General features: G+C 33.8%; 1 protein-coding gene across 1 annotated transcript in view; it reads left to right on the forward strand.

Moving 5' to 3' along the window:
* The window catches only part of LOC121405608 (protein odd-skipped-related 2-like), a 17,234-nt gene extending 694 nt beyond the window's left edge, over positions 1-16,540 (forward strand). Inside the window, 4 exon segments of the mRNA XM_041596543.1 lie at positions 303-465; positions 468-653; positions 655-1,001; positions 15,465-16,540. Coding sequence (XP_041452477.1) covers positions 303-465; positions 468-653; positions 655-1,001; positions 15,465-15,858 — 1,090 coding nt within the window. The 3' untranslated portion in view covers positions 15,859-16,540.
* Positions 16,541-21,967: the final 5,427 nt, after the last annotated feature.

The following is a 21,967-nucleotide window of genomic DNA, read 5'->3' on the forward strand; positions in this document are numbered from 1 at the left end:
AAATTTGAAAATCATTTTTTTGATGGTTGTTGTAAACTAATATTAAGCCCACATTTGAGTCATGTTCCATAAATAACCCATTAAATTATTACTGTTTTGTATGGATGGATGTGAATACTTCTATAAATAAAGAATCAATCTTTTTGGTATTCGTTATAAGCAGAATTCATTATACAGCAGAAGGTTGGATTCAGACTTCTAGCCCGCACTGCAGATTTCATGAACAAGGATGATAATTATACTTATTATTCACCACACATACCATGCAAGGTTGGACATAATGTTGAAAACTGATATCAAAGATCTAAATTTGTTCTTCTTCTCTTCCATCTTAACTCTGCAGAGCTGAAGAAAGCCAAGCCATCAGGACCACCAACACCTCCTCTAACACCAACAAGTCAGAACCAACTGACAACCCTTCATCACCCTAGTCCTATCCATCTACCAAATGCTCTAGCCTGTGGCCCGCAGCTGGTACCCTCAAAGGTGCTGAACATGTCCCTTTCTTACCCCTTGGTGCAATCAGTACTGCTGCATGGACACAGGGTCTCGCAACCTGGCAGGTGCCACCTGGTGCCATCACAGCACCACCAAGTGCCTCACTGACGGTACCAAATCCAAACAGCACATTGAGGCGCCTAGTACTCAACGGTTTCCTCATCGGTGCCATCCTCTCGCCACCACACATCATTGGGGTCATCATCGGCACCGCCAAAGAAAGCACCTAAGTTTGACTTTGCTCATCTGGCCATTGCCGCGACTCAACCTTGCAGTGCCGATAGTAGCAAGACGCGGTTGGTGCCTTTGCAACCAACCGAGAGGCGCCGGGGTAGAGGACCAATGAGAGCTAAAAAAGAGTTCATCTGCAGGTTCTGTGGACGTCATTTCACCAAGTCATACAACCTTCTGATACATGAAAGGACCCATACTGATGAAAGACCATATTCTTGTGATATCTGCCATAAGGCATTTAGAAGACAAGACCATCTTAGAGACCACAGGTTAGTAATTGATTTCAAATTTATATTAAAAATCTGTCATTTTTAGCATTCTTTTTCACTCATTCCTACTTATCTGTTGTTTTCTCTTTCCTTTTTGTTGCTATTCATGTCATACATTTCCATACATCCAGAACTTCTAGTACTACTTGTTATGTAAACTGAAACATTTAAAAGAATTTATAGTGAATGTAGTTAATTGCAATCTGTAAATAGTAAAGAATCAGTATATCTTTATCTTTTTTCTAGAAGTAAGGCTAAAGCTAGAATACTTTTATTCTCTCCAAAGCTTTTTTTTCATTCATTGTCGGGGAAAGGTCTTCTACATTAAAGAGCAGACAAATGTTGACAAGAATTCTGCAAACAGATTTTCCTATTGGACAATGACATTTTTTTCTTCATCCCTCTGGTGTTAAGAAGCAGGATAACACCAGAAAACCAGACTTCATTGTGTAATTAGTCTGTTCCATTCTGATTTTTCCCTGTAAAGAAAAGTTCTCTTCTTCAAGATAGAACCAGTAGCTAGATACTCTGTAAACAGTGGAATTCTTCTTAAAGATGCCAGGTTCTGACAATCTAAAGCAGGAATGCTTTTTAGAATGAAACCTTGTCCTCATTAAAATTAATGACATTTTCCCTTAGGTTCGGGGGGGGGGGTATAGGGGATTATAAAATATGTGTCTTTGTTATTTGAAGGAGGGAATTCAAAGCAAAAATGTACAAAACTTGAAACAGGAGCTCACTGCCAAGCAGTAGCATACATATGGGAGGGTGGCTTGGGGGAGGGGCCTTTCCTCAAAAATTTTGCACGACCAAGAATAAAACTGAGAAAAGGAATGAGAGAAGGGTGAAATTTTTTTCTGAATATTATGTTAAAATCTATCACAAACTTGAATTTTTATAATGAAAATGTTGAAAAGTTTATTGCATTGTTTTCCCATTTTTTAAATTTTACGCAATGCACTATATCTATCCCCCTCTGCTCATTATTCCATTGCTTTTAATTTGCTAACTAACTATATACGCTTCACAATTGCAATTCCAAGCATAATTAATTCCCATGAAATCAGAAGATAAGTAATTGAAATACATTCAGAATTATTACATGATATGAAACTTCATTTGTTTTCACTCTATTCTTTTGTTTGATGAAATACAATGTGCATGGGAATGAGAAGATTGAAAATGCATTTTAAAAGAGATGAAAAATGGAAATCAGATTTTGGAGATGACGCGAAACTTGGTCTCGTGATTCGTTTGATTTGGTTTCCTGGCGACTTTTGAATTATTGAGCTTCATTTTCCTTTTCTCCTCCACTCTTAAGGAGTGAAATAACATATGGTGGGAACCCTTTCTTTCTGAATGGTTCAGTTTCAGTAATTTGACAATAAAAATCAAAAGCGAGGGATGATGTTATTGATGATGAAATTTGAAGATTCAGGATATTCACACTAAAAAACCATCAATACATTATTTTTTCTCCAAACAGTTTGTGTACTTGAAAAGCCCTTTCTCTGTGAGAGAAACCAGATTCCAAGTTGAGAATTAGAAATGTGGGGTACGTTTGAGGGAAAGTACCCTCATACATATCATTTCTACCAAAGGACAAGTTAGAAAATAAAATCAAACGCCTGCCAAAGAAACATATAGTAGCGTTATCATTGGCTGCTCAACGACGTCAAGTGGACTTCAACTACTTTAGATCATGGCATGAGAGTGTCTTCCTGAAAGGAAATACCTTATGAGGAACTACAACCTCTCCTTTTTTCAGTAAGCTTAGTTCCGCTTTGTATGCCAAAGGTATACAGGGGAAAGGAATAGCATTAGAGAGAAGAAGAGAAAGTTAGAGATAGAGATGAAGATACATAGGTGTCATTTTCCTTCAATTGAGGAAGTTATTATGCCTATGAGGGTGTACTATCGTGCAGATGAATGAGCAGGTCTGCAATCATGTGGTTGGAATAGAGGAAATTAGGAGCGGAGAGGAAGGTGGTGGCTTGGAATTAGTTTAGGGGAATTCTTTATTCCTTCGGTTCTCGGAGCACTACCTGGTTGTGAGAGGGTAAGGCTAAGAGGTCGGAAAGGATTGAGAAATTGGGCCAAAGGGGTGCGAAGGTTGCAGAATGAGAAGGGAAGGATACAGCACGAAAGGCTAATCCTGCAAATTTGAAGAGCTCACAGGATCGATTGGATCCATCACTAGCTCAGGACTGGTGGCTGCTAAAACAATCGAGATTTGGAGGATTTTTGTTAGGAAAAATAAGAAGGATTTTTTTTAAACTATCATTTTTTTCTTTGAGATTTTCTCTGGGTGTTTGTGCATTTGTGTAAGAGATTTAGATCTTTGTTTTCTTTCTCGATGGCTGGCTGGCAACCCATTGAGGAAGCCGAATAGCGGTAAAATAGAGTCTCTTGCCAGAACAATTTACGATATATTTCTTTATGAGAACAAAAGATGAAAGTAATATGGCTTGAAAGTGTTCGGATAGTAGATTACAGCAATATTATTCACCTCCCAAGCCAACAGTCTCAGTTTGCAATTCTGTGATAAAAACTTCATAGGAAAAATAGGAAGATCTGTTTTCACTTGGGATATGAATTCTTATGATAATGAACAAATGGGGACTTTTATTTATGATACAGCTCCACTGTTATTACAGAGAGCAAGTTTTATTTTCATATTGGTATATTATTCCACACTTGTAGTAGCTATTGATTTCAGCAGTGGTTATTAACCCAGTGTTATTTACTTTCTCTTTCTCCTGTTATTACATTTTGATCAGAATTCTTTTAAAATGTATCTAGCTATAACAATTATCCTTGTTTTTCATCAAATTATCTCTCTCTTCTTTCTATCATTTAATATCCCAATTTCCACTCAAACCCCTTCCATATTTGATTTTTATTCACCCTTTCTCCCCAAGTGATCATTATAAAAATTTGTAACCCCCAAAATATAAAAATGAATCATCTTGAATACCTAATACCATCTTAACCTATAAGTATAACTTTTCTAAACATTTATTTTTTTTATCATATGAATGATGGCTAGCTAATGTATATTTATACTTTGGTATATGTTTTTTAATTGAAACTACATATTCACTTCCATAGGCAGTGCATATTCTCAGATACTGTAAGAAACTAATTTTGGAAGTGCAAATGTACATTATCTGCTTCTTATAGCGATGAGGGCATTAACTATCTTATAGAATCGATGGCCCTATGTCTCAAATTAAAATAATTCTCCCTTTCATCCTTATTGAACTGAAGCTTGATGTAAAAAGTATTACTCCTACCAACATCCATCATGTTTTAATTGGACTTGGAAGCTCTGTAGAATATTAGGAGCCTGTTTAACCATCTTCTCTTTTAATATTATCCATTTGGTCTCCAGTGCTTGTCTGAGTTTTGTCATAAATCAATGGAACTTTCCTTCTGTCTGTCTGGTTTCCAAGATGAGTGATCCATCAAGTTTACCTCATGTAACTTATTTGATTCAGGACTTCACAGACTGTTAGTATTTCTATTCAATTCTGTTCAATGTGTAATCTAGCATTCATCAATGAGATAGAAGTAGGTCTGGCTTTAGGTTCATTTCTAAATTGGATGATAATCATTCATCATCAGTTGGGAAATTCAACAACCAGTTGATGTAACATGAATTCTATTCTTCCATTCCATTTTTTTTTCTGAAGGAGATTTTTGTTGTCTTTAGATGCTGACTAATTCTCATCTATAAGTGCGATTATAAAATGGATTCATCCCAAGCTATACTCTCTACACAATCTGGTAAATGAAAAGCAGTGATTAAAGGTTTTCTTGTTGGAGACTCATAATTGTTAGGGTCCTTTCACAGTGGCTTTTGTATAAAACATTTTACAAAGATTGTTCCCCCACTTACCTCTGATAAAAATAGATTCTAGATCCTTCTTATTCCCAAAGCAACTGATTTCTTTATATACTTTAAAACATTAGACTAAATTAATTCTTATCTTAGCACTTTTCAATCATATTTTTAAATGCAAAAGTGAAACAAGTTACTTTAGAAAGTATATGAAACTAATTTTCTAAATTGTTTTGATGATATAATCCCCTTCAGAAAAAAAATGTATATGTACCCGATATAAAACTCTAAATAAATATATAGAAATAAAATAAGTAGTTATGATGCTCATTATGGTAAGTTTAATTACTTTTAATTAGCTTAAATATTACCACTCTCAATAAAAAAGGAACTAATATTGAAAAAAAAATGTTTTGAGCCAAACATGGCCGACATCCATGCATGAGCTATTAGAGTCACATGGTTATTTGAAATAGACCTGTCATGTGCCTAGTAGAGACATTACTCTACAATTCACCAGTATAAATCTGCAAGTGATTTTACTTTGATCTGTGAACGACGTGATCCACTAGAGTTTGATAATTCATCAGCCCCCTCTTGCCGTGATTCACAAGTCTCTGAACACGTCGCAGATTAACAAATTTGACTTTGATATTGTAGAATGTGAGATTAAGCCAGGAGGGCGTGCCCCTCTCCGGCAACTAATTCCCCCTAAATCTTATTCCAAACTACTGATTTTATTTCCCTGCCAAATGAATATAGGATTAATCATTAATGAAAATACATAATTCAGTAGTCAACGGCTGTGAGTGTTTTGGGTATTCTTTGACATGTTTTTTTTCTCTCTCTGTCTTTCCGTTCTCAGCTCGTGTCTTGTCGACTCGGAGTTACATTCATTGCACAGTCATAGAATTGTATCATGTTTCTTGGTTCAGTATAAGGTTTTTTAGCTAATACCTTAAGCCTTTCCTATAATTTGTGTGACACTGAATGCTTCAGACACGCCCTCCCTAAAATACATGAATGTATGGGTCTATGACAACGTGACTCTGCTTCCTAGACTTAACCCATCACACTTTAGTCTGACAACTGATTTGCATCCAAAGATAGATCAATAAATCAAATAAATTAAGAAACAAAACAAAACTTAAATCTGAAAAAAGAAGGGAACATTATCATATTTATCAGAGTCAGTATAGGAGTGAAATTTTTTGTCTGAAAAGATATATGAAAGTTAAAACATCTTGCATTTCACTGTATCTGCTATGGGAGGGTGAGTGTTCTTTGTATAATCTCTTTTTTGCATACAATGATATAGTGAACATTATGAGAAGACAATACCTCCATGCTTTATCTCTCTCGCATAAAGAATTTGATGTTCATTAATGGGGGGGATATCATTTTCCAATAAGCATTATAATTTCAGCAATTCAATTGATAACATCATGTAGGAACTGGGTTCTGTTAAGAGGGGATACCAGGACAACTATTCACAATCCTAAGCAGCAAAAGGAAGAAACTTGAATACCATCTTCAAATTTCACGATCTTCATCCTCATTAGTCAAATTGGCAATCGGAGTATCTTATTCCAAAATGAGAAGACTTGGAAAGACTTTGGAAGTTTCCTTAAAAACAGAAGCCAGGAATTAGTAAAGTCTTAGCTTCATAACCAGACAGCTATCAGGTTTTCTCCCTGATTTCCTCTCCTTAATTTTACCCCTAATTGAGAAGATATCAGTACGGGGTCATAACCGATAATGGCTGCGAATAGTAAAAGTGACATTCAGCTTGCTTCTTTTATATCTTTCTGGTATTCATGCAAAGAATTGCATTTTTTGGGAGCTAGTGGTAGTTTTTAAGAAAGTTCTAACTAAAAACATCGCTGAAGTTTGTGGTCGAACTATGGCAAGCAAAACCTTAAAATAATCTAGTCTTTGGTGTCCCAATATGCAATATGCAAGAATGTTTCTACTTTCTACATCCAGAATCAATTCAGGAGATTAAACAGTTAGGTGAATGTGTATATTGCTTATGTGCAGTTATTGGATTGCTTTGCTACAGTGGAGTACATGTAAGTGCATTGTGTATAAGAATTATGTGTCATTGAATAAAATATATTTCTGTATCTCAGAAACTATAGGGATAAAAATTTTGCCACATATTGAGTAGTTCTTCCATTTTGATTTCTGCAAAAATATCAAAAATTATATTTTGCTAGCCAGTTGGTATGAACAGCAAAAAAAATTGTAGAACATGGAACATAACATGTATATGAAAAAAAAATATTTCTCTTCAGGAAGTATGTCCTTATAATGATATTTGTTATCAGAAATTTTACAGAAACCTTATCTCTTAAAGGAAATTGAACGAAACTGTCAAAATTTGCCTTAATTTTATAGCAAGAAAGCAGCAGTTGTTTCAACTGTTTGATTCAGCTGGTCATTCAAGACGATTACGCATTAATCTTTCGCCCCTATTAATCCTAATCCACACCCTACGTGATGATGCCCCTATTGTCCAGCATGGCAACAAGATCTGTTGAAGGAACATTTCCATGATATTTAACCCCTCTGATATTATTCTATGTTCATATTACACGGGATTGGTGCTTCTTATCGGATCTTTGGCATTGAAAGGGTTTATAAGAGGGAAATATAGGTTTCGACTTTCAAATGAAGATATATGAAACATTAATGAGAGGAAGAAGAAGAGGAAGGACATGTTTAGGATCCTTATCTATGAATATGTTTAAGAGTTTGTGTCACATACGAGGCTTAGCATTACTTCATGAAGGAATTGTTGATTCTCTATGAGAAGAAGTGGGTTAAGGGGTAAGAGGAGTAGACAATGATTAAAGGGATAAGACTTTATGGTCAAACTAAGTGACCATCATGGTATAAACTGGATGGATTGTGATTTGAATCGCTCACAAAGGAAGAATGATATGACCTGAAGTATAATCTAAATGGGAGGGTACTTTCTTAGGAAGAATGACCAGATTGTTATCTTACGGTCAGTTGGGATTTGCCGATTAAAACTATTCATAATTATTCATTCATTTAGCAATATAAAAAAAATTGTTGTCATGAATTTGAATGATTTCTAGAGGATCAGTTGCTTGAATCTCAATCCAGAGAGAGAGAGGGGGGGGGGGGATAAAGGTGGAAGGGGGAAAGAAGAAAATTGAGTGTGTGATTGAGAAACAAAGAAAGAAATATGCTGTTGTAATATAATTGTAATTTGAGATATTTTAAGAGTGAAAGGAGAAAATTAGAAATTATGAAAAAGAACAGAAGTTCAGAAAAATATAAAAAAGAGAGAGAGAGAAAAAAAATAAAAGAGAGAAGAGAATGTAGAGAATGAAAAGGAAGAAGTTGAGAAGAGAGCTATCGGGCCTCACATTTGATTTTATTTTAAGAAGACAGCAAAGAAATGGTCATTGATGATTATCTATTAATACTGGATTTGCAGTTGCTTCCGCTATGATATAACACACCCTAGTTACGAAGCATTTCATTATATCTCTCATTACATCTTAGAAAGCAGGCTGATTGGCTGTAGATGCTGATCTGCCATACTTATTAATTGCCTAAGCTTTAAATGTGCCCCAAATATAAGGATAAACTTCACTATTAATAGGTTCGATTTAAGGTCAAATTACCTGTAATATAAAGAACTAAAAAAATGTTGAAGTATTATTTTCTGTTACAGTGTAAGCATTATTCCAAATTTTCCCCTTATAGGCTATTTTCTTTTATAACTAGATTAATTCATTTCATTCATTTAATGTAATGAATGAAATGTACATCATAAGCAATAATTTGTTTGAAGTGAGGTTGAGATATGGAAAGCCAGCTATAATTGATAGAAAAGTATCTTTTGAAATTCATGTTTGATAGGTAATTAAAAGTACTGAAGTATGCTTTTGAACATTTTTATTAGTTATAGAGAGGTGGGATTATTAGAAAATTCAAGAAAATATAATAATAAGAAAGCAATGTTTTTCTCATCCATTCTGTTGAAGTAGTCTAAACAATGCTTCCAGAACTATTAGCAACTTTGTGTGCAGAGATTTAGAAAAGGTCTAACCGATTTGCCTTGATAAGGTTTCAATTACCATTTTTTTTTCAAGTAGGTGGTTAAAAAAACAAGCCAAGGTTATCAAATTGATACTATCACATTATTCATGAAAAGAATTGATCAATTAATTTCTTTTGGTGGCATTCACTAATGAGATTGAGAGAAATTGAGAGTCTGAGGAAAGTTAGAATACCATCTTTTTTAATTTGGTCTGATACATTCTGATTCATCATGTAATATTCATTTTATTAATCTTTACTTCTATTGTCTCATGCAAGAAATGTAGGATGAAACGCAACATTTCAGTACTTTCTTTGTGTCTTGCGACTCATATTGTCTCTTTGTTTTATTTTGAGGGAGTAGTTTAAAATCTGTCCAAGCTTTGACAATTTTAATCATCATGCATGATAAGTGTTTAAAAGATTAAATTTGATATCTCAGTATTTCTTTGTTTCCCCGCACACGTCAACACTTTTTATTCCAAGAGAGTGATTTGAAATGTATGTCCCAGCCTAGACATTTCTAATCATGATGCGTGCTTAGTATTTTAATCTTTTCTGATCTACTTTGGGGAACTATCAGGTAATTATCACCATCGTCTGAATCACATGGCGATAAAACAAATCCGTGCTCCAGATTAACGATTCATCCTACTACGAACCGTATTAGGATGCAGTTTAGCTTTGAAAATATTTTTTTTTTCTTGAAAATCAGTCATTAGGTCTATTCTGGGGTGTGGATGGGAGATAATGGTGTATTTCATAGTTTCATTTTCCAAATGATGATTCAATAGGTTGAATCACAACTTTCTTTGAATTTCGTTATCTCTCTGTTATTCATCTTCAAATAGTTCCTTGCTTGTTTCAACAATTATCTTCTCTGACTGACATAGCATTTATTTAAATTATTATACAAGAAGTTTATTGGTGTATGTATGTGCATTTGCCGTCTGTAGCAAGAAAAAATTTTTTTTATGAAAACAGTTGATACAGGTTTTATTATATTGAGACTGAAAATGAATAGGTGTGTCTGTGTTGATAAAAAGTAAAGATACATATTTATTTCTGGAGAGTAAAATTAGACTTAGAATGGCATCCGCTGGGGGTGAACTTTATGCCAAGTTAAAGTTACAGTTACTGGGATTTCAACATTATTTTGACTTAATTTGGTGTTACTTCTACTGACAACATATTTACTTTCACTTTAATAGAGAACTTGAAAATCTGATTCACTGTTACACAGGATGGATTTTATTTCATGAGAAATAGATTGACTTGATTGAAACTGAACTTGATTGCGTGTAAAATGCTTCTAGAGTGTACTGGGCTTCTGAAACTATTAGAATGATAAATTGGAATAGATTAATAGAGAATCTACATAAGTTGAAATAAAACAGTAGTGAAATTCCCATATGTCATAAATGTCCCATTTATATGCTCAGTTTATAGTTTTATGATGATTGAAGATGAATTAAGTTCCCTTTGGTAAACATTTAATCACAAACAAGTAATCAAATGATAATGTATAGACAGGGTAATATACATAATATAGCATCCTTGTACTATCAATGCAGACAATGTTTAAAAGCAGTTTAAACATCACAATTATTCTGCTTTTCAACATGCTGTTGAGCCTTTCCTTTGAATAACTCTTTAAAAAAAGGTTTTCTTTTTCTTTCAAAATATCTTCTTATCATTGTTTGAAATAAACTATATTAAAGGTCAAATTCACCCCAGAAAAATGTTTTTGAATTGAATAAATAGAGAGAAAAAAAATCATCAAAATCGGATGTATAATAACAAAGTCATGACATTTTAAAGAAAAATATGCACAGCTCAGTGACATTCAAATGAGGCAGTCATGCAATGATGTCCTTCACTCACTATTTCTTTTTTTTTCTTGTTTGTACAATATTTCATTTTTTTACAGATTTGACATAAGGACCAACTCAACTGAACCATTTAGTATTAAACAATGCTATTTTGACATGTTCAGTTAGGAATTAATCTTTGTTTCACTTGACAATATAATAAAATGCAAAAGAAACAGTCAGTGGATGATATCATCATTCTCTTTGCTTGCATATCGACCAGGATGTGCATATAACTGTTTTGTGAAATTATATAAGCGAAACTTCAAAATGTCATAATTTCCTTATTTTACATTCGATTTTGATGAAATTTTCAGTGTTATGCTTGTTGGATTTAGTTCTTTTTTATTCAAATCGACTTTTTATTGGGGTGGACTTGTTCTTGAAACAGTATCATTCAGAAACAAATATGACTTATTTCAATTGACAAAAGAAAATGAAAATCAAGTGGTCATGACACATGTGAGACATATTTTGAAGAGCGTCTTTAGAAATTAGTGGTTATTTACTTTTAATAATTATAATTTGATAAATAAGGTCATTGTACATTATCTGTATGCGTGGAATGCTTGACTAAAGTCAAGCCTATATTTTTGTGCCTATGATATCAATAAACACTTGTATTATTTTCGTTTGACTTAAGGAAGTTTGGTTAGTAACGATTGTAAACATCTCTCTTGCACCTTACTGTCCGCCTCCGCAGTAAACAATTGAGAGGTCCAGTACCTACACGATCTTGGCACACTTATCTCTGTCATCGCCTTCCGGTTCTGTTGTTAGACCTGGTCTTATCAGGACCAGAAATCTTGATTGATAGGTCAAGATGTAAGGTGTTTGTCGTAAGAGAAAATGACATACAGGTATTAGAAAGGCTAAGGTGAAACGCTAAGATGTTTGAGGAAATACAGGCCTACACATTAGTTCATCATAAATTCATATTTCATAAGATATTTCCCCTGTATTCATTATTGTTTTAAATGAAAAATCATTTTAATCACAGTATAAATATACACATAATTTTAATGGTATTTTAGTGGATTGATTTCTTCAAATCAGGGGTTCTCAAACTTTTTCTGTGAAGGGCCAGATGAGACTCAAAGTAAACCTGAAAGGGCCAGGGTGAAGATAATTTTTTTTAAATATGCGCGAAGCACAAAGATCTATATGCTCTCTTGTGCAATCTGGCCCTTACTTTGGGAGCATTTAATCCAACAAATTTATAACAGTTTCATATGGAACGCAGGCAAAATTAGAAAAGTTTTGAAAATACAGCGAGAGTTAATGTTAATAATAAATATAATATATAATTGGGAGACAGATAATGTCTTGAATTAACAATATTTTTCGTAGTCAAAGTAGATTGAATAATAGAGCATGTCAGTTGTAGACTCTAATAAGGATGTCAGTCTCCTAATCACTTTCAATGGGAAAAATGACACTATCAGCAACAAGTTGCTTGAACCTTGGCACTAAAGGTGAAATTACCAGATGAAAGCACTGGTGCAAATGTTCACTGGTCAAAAGACAAGGTGTTTGGTATGAGTTAGTTCTTTAAAATGTTCATTGTGGAATATGCACTTTCGCACCTGTATGTAGGTCCAAACGTGGTGAGAACAGGCTGGTCATCTAATAAGAAAGTAGATCGAACAGACAGAAAAGACTCCACTAAAACTTGTATAAAGTGAAATTTATTTGACTGCCATTACTTGAGCTATGTTTCATATTGTGACTTAAAAAGTGATTTTAAAAAACCCAGCAGAGTCTCGCGGGCCGTATTGAGAAGCTCTGCGGGCCGAATCCGGCCCGCGGGCCGTAGTTTGAGAAGCCCTGCTTCAAATGATCTCATTTAGATTAGAAGAAAAAGACAAAATTCAAAAGGGGTACCTTTTCTTTAAAGAAGATCATATTAAAACACATGAATATCAAATGTTTAATTGGAAATCAATTAAGAATATTGTGCACCTTTTCCAACCTATTTGTAAATTATGAATATTTGTCATATCATTTTAGGTTCATTTTAGTTCCATTTATTTATTTTTATTGAAAAAAATATATGGAAGTAGCTGTTCTGCGATCGCTTCCCCAAAGTTTCCTGATTTCTTTCAGAGGTCTTTCGGAGGTTATTTCTGTTTTTGTGCTTCCATCTTCCTTCATCAAGGCGGGTTTTATCTTTTGGTAAATACTATTATCTCACAAGCTTCCGGTCTATACATACAAAGCGATTGGCAAATTGAGTATTTAGCACCAAGCGTTATCTCGCTATGCCACACTGGGTGTTAAACTACAAGTCGTAAAATAAAAACTAATGTGAGAGTATGGATGGGGTTGCTTGTGTCACCTCCACAGACTGAGCAGGAGGGGAAGAAGTGGTTGACGTGCACACCTGCATACCAGACTTCTGGAAGCCAGGGAATAGAAGATTTGGTTCTTTGAACCTTCTAATCTATAGCTCTGATTCCTTTTTTTCTATTGTTTGTCATTCCTCGCCCCCAGTACATAGTAACATAGGATCAAAATGCCCCTGAATATTTGGCATAAAGGTAGCAAAATTATTGCTTAATTGTTCTTTTATGTTATTGTTTCTGTCATCTGTGTCTTTAAAAGGAGGGGTAGATGTTTATCAATTAAATCTCATAATCAAGCAAGCCCACAGATCTTTTTGGCACCCTCTTAGGTTGATGTTTGCTTTGCCAAAAGATGGCAGTATACTGAAAATTGTCATATACTAGCTTTATATCATTCAATGCACTCAAAACCCCAAGCATTGTTCTTGATCTGTTTTCACCAGCTGTCATCCATATATCTTTCTGTTTAATGTTTAATTCAATTATTGATCCATCTTGAATAAAACAAAGGTATTCTAAGAAAAAAGTGTAAACCAAGAGTGGAAAACTGAATGAAAAAAAACGACCCAAGGTGTATCTCCCTGGGAAAGGGGACAAGCTAGGAGCTCTGAAATGCTAAGCCCATCAATCATAGCTGAGATTTCTTTGTGGTGCAACCAAAGGATACAGGCCAATTTAGGGGTAATATCCCAGAACAAGATGGCAATAATTAAAGACGGTAATATCCAATTATAACCTAAGTTACCATGGTAAACTCTGAGATAACCCTGGACTTCCTCCTCCCTCAACCACCTCCTCACATTGATACATTTGGTAGATCATCTCATTGCTGGTGGAGATGATGAGATAATGCTTTGACCGCCAAGAGAACTGGCTGAAGGGAAGCTGAAGATTATCCACAATGAGTTTAGCAGGTTACCTTGTCTGTCATGTCCTGATCAAGAGGACAAGGAGCACTTAATCTCACTGGATCATACAGCAGATGCCCCAAACTTCTGCTGCTGAGCAGTAAGTAGCGGTTTGGATGGCGGCAACCAGGCAAGCCATCTTTGGTGTGACCCCGCCTATCTTGCAGATGGTTGGGTTGGCCTGGTTCCCTCGTTAGCGGCATGAGATGGCTGAAAACTCTCACACCTGTGAAAAGGGGGTAACCTTCACTCCCCTAATCCACGGTTTTGGAGGAGAAAAAGAAAATGGATAAAACGGTTGAGGTCTCAAAGAAACCAAAATCAATGGAGTTGAAAGATTGCTCCTTTAAGTATTCAAAGTCGGCTTTTCTTTTTCTTGTGAAACAAGTCAAGGGTGAAATTTATTTTTTAGCGAACGAACATTCACTTGAAACCTTCATTAATTGTGTTTCACTCATTCTTCAGGAATTAATCAATGTGTCTTTTGTGCTCTTAAGTAATTCTTGCCTTTCCAAAATTTTCTTTGTATCTTCCATTAGTTTAGTTATTATCTCGTGAACCTCCTCCATTAATAACCTTTGAAAATATGATCTTTTGCTCATGTACAGTATGTAATCTTTGAATGATCAAATCTTTTGAAAATTTCTCCACCAGTATTGCCTCTTTGCTTCTAACCTTTGAAGTACTCCAAACTTTTACCAGGCTTCTGCTTTTTTTTTATTCATGTCATGCTCTCCGTGATCTTGATTTCACTCCTATTTTGTAAACACCAAAGTACAGTGGTCTTGCCACTACATTAATATTTTTGTTTCAAACAAAGAACATCTTGCCCTTTGAGGAGTTTCCTTTTTAACCTCTTTGATAACTAATCTTCAACAAAGTCACATTTATACCTATTGTGGTGTGAAACTGAAGCCAACTTCCAACCTAAAGAGCTGATAAAGAAGGAAACAAATATGTTTTGAGGAGGAATAGTTCATGTGAACTGTAATAGATTAGGAACATGCTTCTGAAATAATGTTCTTTGGAAGCTGGACTACCGGGTTTATACCAATAATATAGCAAGGAAATTCTTGATTTCAATTTTTACTCATGTATAATTTAATTCAATTGAGTTCCTTCTATAAAAAAGGAAGGATGCATTTAAAATACCAGTAATCAATTCTGTATGAAAACAAAATCAGACTGATATAGTTTTTTTTTCTTTTCCACTTTCCAATTTGGTGTCCCTTTTTCAGGGGGCGGGGTTATCCATTTAATAACATTCAAATATGGCTTGATATAGTAGTAGTAGTAATGTATATTTTGAACTTCATTGGATCATACTTCATACATCACGTTCCTTGTATGACTTGTGGTTAAATCGTACTATTTTTTAATCACATTTTCAAATCTGATTTTTCTCACTGTATTAGGTACATCCATTCTAAGGAGAAACCATTCAAATGTGGAGAGTGTGGTAAAGGATTCTGTCAGGCAAGAACCCTAGCTGTTCATAAAACCCTTCATATGCAGCAATCGCCTCACAAGTGCGCCACCTGTGGACGGACCTTCAACCAACGTAGTAACCTAAAGACGCATCTTCTAACCCACACAGACATCAAACCTTTCAACTGTCCTAACTGTGGAAAGGTCTTCAGGCGGAACTGTGACCTGAGGCGACATAGCTTTACCCATAACGAGTGCGTAGGTGCTATCCAGGCTGCAGCTGCAGCGGCTGCTGCCGCTGCTGCTGCTGCCGGCACAGGGCCGATGACAAACAACTCGATGAACAATGGTGGTGCTACACTTGTAGAGGTTGCAAATTAATGAACAAAATATAACTGTGTCAAGAAATCAAACAGAGAATGAATGCAGCACTTCTGAGGGCCACCGTTGATGAATGTAAAAGATGAGTACTCGAAGTATTCCCATCTTGATACAAGAGCCTTTCCAGCATTTTAGCATCCAAGCTGGCCAATGTTTATGTACACCCTTTATGACTGTCTGGTACAGCAGAGTTTAAACTTGAGATCATTACATTGACTACTTCACATATATCAAATTAATTGTATTATAGACTGTGATTGATTTTGTTAATGTGTCATCATATGAGAATATGTGATTTATTGATTATATAAATACAGAATGAATTATCTGGTTAATCCAATGCAACCTGAAAAATATATTACCGTTTGTAAGTCAATTATCATTGACAAAATGCTTCTAAAACATTAGAATTCAATTTGCTAAAGTTTGTCAATATTTCATTGTATTCAAGGGCGATATTGATACACTAACTCGGCGATGAGAGTGCATAGATCTTGTAAATTGTATGTTGTTTTTTGTATGAATATTTATAAATATAGCCACTTGAAGTCATTAGCCAAGAAATAGTTAAGATTACTTACTGAAATCTAATATTGTTATTACTACAGGTGCTAGCATTCTTCCTTATTATTTGATCCATTTTTGTAGAAAAGTATATGAGCGTATCTCTTGCAAATTGAAGTTAAAGGGAATGAAACCTTTGAACAAATAGGCTTGTGTAGAAACAGAAAAATCAAAGAATAAGAATAAAGAAAGTTTGAGAAAAATCGGACAAATAATTAGAAAGTTATGAGCATTTGAATATTGCAATCACTAATGCTATGGAGATCCTCATATTGGCAATGCGACAAGGATGTGTGATGTCACTGATGAACAACTTTCCCTTTGGTGGACTATAAAATACCCTCAAAATGTCTCTTTTTGCTTTTTCTTATGATGATACAAACTCTTTATCCATGATGTATTCTTCAAAAATATGCATTACATGCCCTCATGTAGACAGAACAAGTGATTTATGGATAGATGTGATAAAAGAGGCAATTCTAGTGAAATATATACTAGAGTAATGGGGAGAGTTGTTCATCAGTGACATGACACATCTTTGTCGCATTGCCAATTTGCTATCTCCATAGCATTAGTGATCGCAATATTCAAATGCTCATAACTTTCTCATTATTTGTCTGATTTTTCTCAAACTTTCGTTGATCTGTTTCTTTGATTTTTCTGTTTTCACACAAGCTATCTTGTTCCAATGGTTTCATTCTCCTTTAAAGTAATTTAAAATAATTCTGTTTTAAGTATCACTTTTGACAAGGAAATTTATGTAGAGTTTTATATTGAATATTTTTTTTCATAAATGCCTTTTACCAATATCATCTCTGTCTGAATTTAAATTGTAATTAAGAATGCAATTGTAATAACTGTAATAAGAATAAGATTCTTGATTCAAATTGTAACTTAATGAAATTTAAATTTTATCTAAAAATGAATGGAATTTAAATTACAGACAGCAAGAATGAAATGAATTATGTTATGATTACTATTGATTATTGTCATAGAGTTTTTGATACTCAAGCACTCAGTACTGTTGACTGTAGTACCAATTTTACCCAAAGTCAATTTGATATGCCTTTTTGATATTGAATAAAATAATAACATTCACCATGAAGGGCAGATAAAAGTACTTTGAAAACACTTCAAAAGTATTTGTAATAAGAAAAAATGGAAGAAAAAGATCATAAACAACATTGTTTGACATTGCCCTTTTGAAAGCAAACATTACTGTTGTATACAAGTGAATCTGCCAAACTTGAATCTCTTGTGACCTTAAGAATCTGTTCAATTTTGGTGAATTTTGAGGTGCTCTACATGATCTCTTCTAAAAAATTGCTTCCATTTAGCCAATTATTTGACTTAATGACATTTGACTGTGGCAGAGTCAACTGTATTTCTTTCGGTCCATTTTTTTAATCTGTTACCTGTTTGATCATCCTAACAAATAATTCCTTTTAATTCCTTTAAAATGTTTATCTATCTTTTTTATCAAAGATTCCAGAAGTAAGTGTAATTTCTTTTAACTCTTACCATTGAATAGTTATCAACAGTTACTATCTCAAATTGTCTGCTATACAAGAAGCAATGTTGTTAACCTTTTCAATGAATGTGGTTTAAGGTCCTACTTATAGAACAAACTTTAAGGTATTAATTGTCCTCATGCCAAATCTAAAGAGACCATTTTCCAAAATAGTACTTGACTTGAATCACTTTTTGTATTGTATATTAAACTCACATATCACCTTTTCTGCATATTGCAACTGTACAGTTAGAATTTGACATTCTTGTTGCTTAGTATGAAAGTAACCTGTGTATATCAATAAATGTGGTTGTTTATTTCATGTGATTTTTTTTTCAGATGTAAAGTGCATGTTATTTATTAGCAAGAAATGAATTTGTTTTAGTGGTTATTATGCATTTGATGCAATACTTTTTTGTTTTTGTTAAGAAGCAAGGCACAGCTGGGCTGTGTTATTTCTAACTGTAAATAGATGTAGAGATGTACATATATTTCAGCTGATGTTAGTGATATATTGTGTTTTGGAAGGTTAGACATGGAGTAGAGTGTGATTTCTGTTTTATTTTGGTGCTTTATAGCTCATCATGAGTGACCTATGCATTAAAATGTGTGGTGTAAGATGATGCTAAGAGCATCCACCAGGATTCTTTTGCCAAAGTTTGTTTTTATTTTGAAAAAAAAAACATCAAAAATGAGATTGCAGGAATTAGTTGGGTTTTGTTTTAGTTGTATCATCGATGATATACTTTGATCAGATGTATTTGATTTTCCTTGTTTCTCTACCCCTCTCTCTAGTTATAAAACATTAATCTATGCATTTATCATTGTCATACACTGGCAGATGTAAATTTTTCAAGCACTTGTGTAGTCTTTTAATAATAAGCCAGTTCGTAGTTCCTTTCTGCGCATGATCAAAATATTCTGCTCATGATCAGAGGAAGGTCATTTGTACTAAAGTGACATGGTGGTTTAAAATCTAATGAGATAAGCACCAACTTTGATGTCTTGCTTATTCATATATTTTTTTGAATTGTGGTTTTCATTTACATTCACAAAAAACAACAATGCGTCCACGAACGACTGGTATTCCACAGTTTGCCAAGTACATTGTACAACATGCTATGATATGCATTCAAAGTTGGAATGCAACAAATACCTTTACAAAGTGTTCATTGGTGCGCACCTGGTCTATTCAATTTCTTCATCCTGCTATGTAAGGCAAGCTTACGTAATATCTTGCTTTGAAATCTGCCTATCATAATGAAAGAAATGAAAGGTCATTTGACCAAATTGTCCATGAAGTAACTACGAACTGGTCTATTACACTGTGTAAATGCATTATGACCATGATGTTGCCATAATTTTTATGTATTTGAATTTGATTTTTAATTCATTTGTCATCATCTATAAAAAAAAAAGTATAAACATGGTGTGTAAGAAAATCATTCCAGTAGATATATGTAGCATTCCTGACTTGTGTGTATAAGACTACAATGTGTGTAGACGTCATTTCAAGAAGTTTGACTAGAGAGGGCAGCATATACATTTATGCTAATGAAATGAACTATGTATGTTTTTATTTCATGATTGATATCAAATATAAAGAATTGCCAGTGATTCAATCAGTAAGCTCAGTAGCAGTGTAAGACGTTTATAGAGATACCAAACACTCAAATGTTATCAAAGGTCTTAAATTAATTTTGCTTATATCTATCTACTAATCCTTATTAATTTAGTCCCTTTCATTTGACAGAAGTGAAGCATACCATTCATCGCAAATCTTTGATCAATTAACGACATAACCATTATGAAATGGGCATCATTCTTAATGGAAAATAGATGCTCACTCTGTACATGTACATTGTTTAATCAATTGTTTGAAAAGAAAGCTATCTATGCTCAAACTTTAATGGAATAACCTATCCAAGGAGTTTATTTGGAATTTCTTTATAGGATTCTCATAGTTGTCACTAGAATATTAATAAGGTGTCTCAGATATACATGTTGTATATCTTATCTGTAAATAGGAATGCAAATTTGCCATTATTTATTTCATTTCACTTTAACATTCTAACTTTAGAACTCACTGTAATTTTTTAATTATCTTCAGTGAAATTCGTTTTTACACTACTTTATAATCATAGGATTTATATTATTTGCTAGTCTGAATGCAAATTAGATTTTTGGTTCTCAACAAGAAATATTGTTTTATATTATATCGAGATTAATACAGAATAAACCACTGCAAGTTCTGCTAATCAGTATATTTGTGTGTGTTTGTAGAATAATTGTTAACTGAAAAAAAAAAAAGTAAAATAAGAATTATGAGAAGAAACATTGGAAAAGTAAGATGTGGAGGGAGAGAAAGGTAGAAATAGAGGGAAGAAGAGAGAGAGAGAAGAGGGGGGCAGAGACAAGACAGTGAGAGGTAGAAATAAAGGTGCAAAACTAGAAAAAGAAGAGAGAGAAAGTGAGAGAGGAGAAATAAAGAGAAGAGAGAGGGAAAGACAGAAAATAGGACAGAGGCATAATCTGCTCATCTATTACATAATTACGATGCTATTTTGCTTTGAAGTAATACACACCTTGGAATTTCCTGAACTTGTTTTCAATAGGGTTTATGTAATATTAATTTTTAAAAATTGAGTTTCCCTTTATAGGTATATAGGGATGGCGAAAGAAGAGAGGAGCAGATAACAACTAGCACATCAATGGTGTGGAGCTCATCCGGCATCTCGCAACAAAATTTAACGCAATTTTAATTTCAGCCCAGTTGACACTGTAGTGAATTATATTGGTGACATAAATTGAGGATATAGAATTGAAATTGATGAACAAATGACATAGAAGCATTTTTTGTGATCTATGAATAAATTTCATATGAATTAAGTATTAATAATTATCTAGTCAAGTTTCTTAACTCTGTGTAGAACCTTGGTGAACCTAATGTAGCTCTCAGATGGAACAAAAATAACCAAAGTCAACTAACGAATAAATAAGTAATTTTTGTGAGTTTTTAAAATATATTGATAAATTACCATATTCAATGAGTTTCAAAATTCTATGCTGAAATTTTGTATCACCACCTCGAGCTATTATATAAAGCAAACAAAATTGAAATTGATCAACAAATGAGGAAAAAACATTTCTTTGTAATTCTGTGTAGAAGTTTGGTGAACCTCATAAAAATCTACAAAATGGAAGAAGAAAAAAATGGTAAAAATCGGTCAACAATTAAAGAAGAAAAAGCATTTCATGTGAATTTTTAAAAATATGAATAATTTCCCATAAATTAGCATAAAAATTGTTCTAGTCAAAATTTCAAAATTCTGTGAAGATTGGTGAACCTCATGAAGCTCTTCTAGATTAAAGGCAAAAATCAAAATCGGTCAACAAATAAAAAAGAAGCATTTTAAGTGAATTTTTTTAAAAATATGCATAAATTAATTTTGCATAAATTAGCATAAAAATTGTTCTAGTCAAAATTTCAAAATTCTGTGTAGAAGATTGGTGAACCTCATGAAGCTCTACCAGATGGAAGAAAAAAAAATCAAATTCGGTCAACAAATAAGAAGAAGCAGCATTTTATGTGCATTTTTCAAAATTTGCATAAATTAATTTTGCATAAATTAGCATAAAAATTGTTCTGGTCAAAATTTCAAAATTCCGTGTAGAAGTTTGGTGAACCTCATGAAGCTCTACCAGATGGAAGCAAAAAATTCAAAATCGGTCGACAAATAAAGAAGCATTTTTTGTGAATTTTGAAAAATGCGCATAAATTGGCATATTTAATGAATTTCAAAATTCTGTGTAGAAGTTTTGAATCCCCCACCTAGTGCTATCATATAAAGCAAACAGAATTGAAATCGGACTTGAAATGGCGAAGTAGTAGCATTTTGAAATTGTGGACGGACGACAGACGCCACGCCACGGCATAAGCTCATCTTGCCCTTCGAGCCGGATGAGCTAAAAAGAGAGGAGAGGGAAATTAATAAGTATAAAGAACAGACAAGACACATTTAAAAGAGAGAAAAA

Source organism: Lytechinus variegatus, chromosome 1 (genome assembly GCF_018143015.1).
Source record: "Lytechinus variegatus isolate NC3 chromosome 1, Lvar_3.0, whole genome shotgun sequence".
Taxonomy (NCBI): Eukaryota; Metazoa; Echinodermata; class Echinoidea; order Temnopleuroida; family Toxopneustidae; genus Lytechinus; species Lytechinus variegatus.